This window comes from Clupea harengus, chromosome 2 (genome assembly GCF_900700415.2).
Source record: "Clupea harengus chromosome 2, Ch_v2.0.2, whole genome shotgun sequence".
NCBI lineage: Eukaryota > Metazoa > Chordata > Actinopteri > Clupeiformes > Clupeidae > Clupea > Clupea harengus.
The window spans coordinates 1,836,511-1,841,510 of record NC_045153.1 but is presented as its reverse complement, the minus strand read 5'-3'; the positions used below and the strand labels follow the sequence as shown (position 1 = coordinate 1,841,510).

General features: G+C 44.7%; 2 protein-coding genes across 6 annotated transcripts in view; both read left to right on the top strand.

The window, feature by feature from the left end:
* Positions 1 to 5,000, top strand: part of crfb1 (cytokine receptor family member b1) — a 24,393-nt gene that overhangs the window by 16,904 nt on the left and 2,489 nt on the right. For 3 of the 5 annotated variants that reach the window (XM_042709475.1, XM_042709476.1, XM_031580502.2), the window contains 2 exons: positions 1 to 16; positions 1,183 to 1,204. The exon at positions 1 to 16 is cut by the window's left edge. The gene's annotated coding sequence lies outside the window, so the exon portion shown is untranslated. Of the gene's footprint in view, positions 18 to 144; positions 374 to 1,182; positions 1,205 to 5,000 lie in introns of those variants that run through there. The other 2 variants (XM_031580506.2, XM_031580496.2) reach the window with 2 other exon arrangements.
* crfb2 (cytokine receptor family member b2) overlaps positions 2,673 to 5,000 on the top strand; it is a 13,241-nt gene continuing 10,913 nt past the window's right edge. The window contains exons 1-2 of the mRNA XM_042703164.1: positions 2,673 to 2,890; positions 4,128 to 4,306. Of these exons, the coding sequence (XP_042559098.1) occupies positions 2,673 to 2,890; positions 4,128 to 4,306 (397 nt within the window). The remainder of the gene's footprint in view (positions 2,891 to 4,127; positions 4,307 to 5,000) is intronic.

Below are 5,000 nucleotides of genomic sequence, written 5' to 3'. Positions count from 1 at the left end.
GTGTGTGAGAGAGAGAGAGAGAGAGAGAGAGAGAGAGAGAGAGAGAGAGAGAGAGAGAGAGAGAGAGAGAGAGAGAGAGAGAGAGAGAGAGAGAGTCTGTTTGTGTGTGTGTCTGTGTGTGTGTGTGAGAGAGAGAGAGAGAGAGAGAGAGAGAGTGTGTGTGTGTGTGTGTGTGTGTGTGTGTGTGTGTGTGTGTGAGAGAGAATGTGTTTGTAAAAAAAGGACTGCTCAGTGTATATTACCCCAATGATGTGTATGTGTGTGTGTTTGTGCACGCAGCAGAAGACTCACACTATATGACCAGATGATGTGTGTGTGTGTGTGTGTGTGTGTGTGTGTGTGAGGAAGAAAAAGGACTGCTCAGACTACATGACCCAAAGATGATGTGTGTGTAGCGCTGTGTTTGTGGAGAGAAGCTTTCTGATGATGATGATGATGATATTTTTTTTATTTTGTATTTATTGTCAATACGTTAATGCCTTTTTTTAGGTTGTATAGCCTTTTCCACTCTGGCAGGGGGACTGCCAATGGAAACTAGCCTTTTGGCTATAATTGGGTGCATTTACATTTTAATGTTCATGAATGTACACTGTCCCTCTTGATCAAATAAACAAATTGATTGATTGATTGATTGATGATGATGTGTGTGTAGCGCTGTGTTTGTGGAGAGAAGCTTTCCAATGATGATGATGGTGATAATGTGTGTGTAGCTCTGTGTTTGTGGAGAGACAGTCTATGTCATGAGTGTGAGTGTGTGTGAGTGTGTGTGTGTGTGTGCATAAATAAATCTTTATTGGGAAGTTGGCATCTGTTCTTACCGGACAACCTGTGGCGAGTGATTGTCACCTAATTACACACACACACACACACACACACAGATAACCCTAGATTTGCACCTAATTACACACACACTTACACACACACACAGTGATAACCCTAGATTGGCACCTAATTATACACACACACACACACACACACAGTGATAACCCTAGATTGGCACCTAATTACACACACACATATACACACACAGTGATAACAACAACAAGGCTGACTGCAGTCAGTTTTTATTGCACGAACAACTCACAGCAAAACACACGTGTTATATATATGGAGGCGACCAGGACACACTACCCTAGATTGGCACCTAATAGAGCAGCCCCTGACTTCACTCCGGTCATAGCTGTGTGTTTGTGTGTGTGTGTGTACTCAGATTCATAAATGTGCTGCGTCGTCTATTTTAGCTGACATTCCATCACAAGCCCCAGGAACACAACTAGGCTCCATTTTAAAGAATGTTTTACAGAATCATGATGACATGAATGCTATGAATTAGGTTTAAAAAATGTGTTTCCCCTCAAGGGATCAGGACTACGCCTAGTTTTGGTACATTAACATAAATGTCACAACGCCATCTTTGGACAAAGCGTGTTCGTTTCACTTCGCTGTGTTGTGTAACCACAATGTTGTTATGAGTCACGATCATCCTTTTCTCTTCTACGGAAGAGAGGGTACTTTTCCACCGGGTGTCGCCCCTGACCGAAGGTTGCTTCGCCGGCTCCCGAAGAAGAGCCCTGCCTGTTCTGATCTGACTGTTTCAAGACATATATAACCTTTATATCAAAGTATCAAAGTAGCTTTATTGTCAATTTCTTCACATGTCAAGACATACAAAGGAATCGATAGGACGTTTCCCACTCTCCCACGGTGAAACATATAAAAGTGCACAGGCAGGCACAACAACAGATAAGACAAGACATTTCCTAATACTAAGTAAACATAAAGATTCACGTACAGTTGTTATAAATACTATATATATAAATACTATAGATATATATATATATATAAATACTATAAATACGTAATACAGTTTTAAACAAGTGAATACAAGTGATTAAAGTGCAGAGTCTTGAGTGATTTTTTTAGGGGAGCGGGGGGGATGTCTGTGTGTCTGACTGTTCAAGAGACTCCACGCTGATCTGGAGTCAGCCAGCATTGGGCAACTGGCAGTCACGTGATTTCCCGTTAGCAAGGGGAAGCCAGGGAAATGAGGACGCGCTCTGATTGAAAAAAAACAAAAACAAGGTACTTCAAAAAAAAGTTTGCGTCGCTCGTCACGGTGAAAGCATCGACAAGGAAAGAGGTACAATGATTGACTTCAAGTCTTCAGCGTCAATTTTTATTCCGCCCAACCATCGCTGGGGTAACATTTTAGTTTTGCCCAAGTCTAGCAACCTATGAAATGCACATAGCAAGTTAGCCAAAGTAAGTAGCAAGCTGTGGTCTCAGCAGTTGTACTACGTGTGTGCTCATTTTGTTTGAATATGTCTAAGATGAATAGCATGTAGCTTAGCTTGTTCAGAAACTAGTCAGCGTAGTCAACGATAGCTGACGGCAGCTAAGTTAGCTGGCTAACGCTAGCTGCTGTCAGACCGGATGACCAGGAGTGTGTTCACAACCCCACTGAATCGTAGCAAGGAGCCGAGCAGCTAGCAGCACCCGCGTGGAGCCTTCAGATGTTCCGGTGTCCTACAGTCCGGGAGGGCGCCCGGTCCACACACGGACAAGGAGAGCGTATCCGGGCCAATCTCGTGTTATGATTGTGTTGGTATGCACGCTGTTTGTGGTCGTCCAGGCTTTCCCAGGTGAGTTGTAGCATCCACACACAGAAAAAAATGTCAACAAATGGCATCACACTAGACCTGTCACTAATCTCCTGTCCCTCTCTACCCACATGTCCACGTCTCCCTGTAGTGTACGGTTACCATGGCAGCCTCGCCACGCCGGTGAACCTGACGGTCTCCTTGCGCCGCTTCCGGTACATGGCGCTCTGGGAGGCGGGGCCAGGCTCTCCCCCAGGTGTCAGCTACGCCGTGGAGACGTGCCCGCTCAGGTACAGACACACTGCCGTGTTAATGCGTGTTTGACGTGCCCGCTCAGGTACACACACACTGCCGTGCTCATGCGTGTTTGGTAAAGACACACTGCCGTGTTAATGCGTGTTTGACGTACAGACACACTGCCGTGTTAATATGTGTGTTTGGTAAAGACACACTGCCATGTTATTGCGTGTGTTGATGCGTGTTTGGTAAAGACACACTGCCGTGTTAATGCGTGTTTGACGTACAGACACACTGCCGTGTTAATATGTGTGTTTGGTACAGACACACTGCCGTGTTGTTGTGTGTTTGACGTACAAGACACACTGACGTGTTGATGCGTGTTTGACGTACAGACACACTGCCGTGTTGATGTGTGTTTGACGTTACAGACACACTGCCGTTGATGTGTGTTTGCATTAGGCGCCTTGCAGCAGAAAGAGGACAGAACATGCGGTCACTGCTAACACACACACACACACACACACACGCGCACACACACACACACACACACCACACACACATGTGGTCACTGCTGGCACTCACACACACACACACACACACACATGTGGTCACTGCTGGCACTCACACACACACATGTGGTCACTACTGGCACACACACACTCTCACACACACACTCTCTCTCACACACACACACACACACACACACACACACACACACACACACATGTGGTAACTACTGGAACACTGTGAGAAATAAGAAAAAAACCTTTTTTTTGTACTTTTCAAACCAACTACCCAAACTGAAATCCATCCTGAAAATGTAGAGATGTAAAATGTTTATATGAAAATGTAAATATTTGTAACATATTTCTACACGTAGACATATACAATGTGTGTGTTTGGGATTGTTAGACATTAGGTCTGCTCTGTTTTCTTCTTAAATATCTGTTTATTTCATGTAAGTTTATGTTAATGTGAGTCTACACATAGACATTTAGAGAGAGTGTGTGTGTGTGTGTGTGTGTGTGTGTGTGTGTGTGTGTGTGTGTGTGACATGACGGTCTGCTCGGTGAGCCGGTTACAATTACTATCTCCTCCGTCCAGCTCTCTCTTCTCACCACCTCTCTTTCTCTCTCTCTCTCACACACACACACACACACACACACACACACACACACACACACACACACACGCACACACACGCACACACACTCTCACACACACACACACACACACACACACTCACACACTCACGCACTCACACACACACACACACACTCTCTCCAGCCGTAGTGGCCTGTGGACGAGCGTGCGTGGATGCGAGCGTGTGTCCTCCCCTCTGGAGTGCGATGTGACGGAGGCCTTCTCCAGCGTGGAGGAGACGTACTACACGGCGGTCACGTCACGCCTGGGCGCCCTCGCCTCGGTGCCCGCCAACCACTCCGGGTTCATGCCCAAGATGAGCGGTAAGTGATGTCATCACACGGCAGCCAATCAATCAATCAATCAATTTGTTTATTTGATCAAGAGGGACAGTGTACATTCATGAACATTAAAATGTAAATGCACCCAATTATAGCCAAAAGGCTAGTTTCCATTGGCAGTCCCCCCCTGCCAGAGTGAAAAAGGCTATACAACCTAAAAATAGGCATTAACGTATTGACAATAAATACAAAATAAAAAAAATATCATCATCATCATCATCAGAAAGCTTCTCTCCACAAACACAGCGCTACACACACATCATCGCCATCATCTTTGGGTCATGTAGTCTGAGCAGTCCTTTTTCTTCCTCACACACACACACACACACACACACACACATCATCTGGTCATATAGTGTGAGTCTTCTGCTGCGTGCACAAACACACGTACAGTTGCAATCAAAATTATTCAACCCCCCATTGCACATTAGGTTTATTGGCAAAATATACAATTTCTCAGCTGTTTGCAATAAACAAATTGCACAAGAATTGTATAAGTAGTTTAATGAAACTAATATTACAAGGGTTTTATCCAAATTCAACACAAAATGATACATTTAATGACTTTAATGAATTTACTGCAGTCTCAAAATGATTCAACCCCTTCATGACAAGCATCTTCAGTACTTAGTAGAGCACCCTTTTGCTGTTATGATGACCTGCTGCAAACGTCATG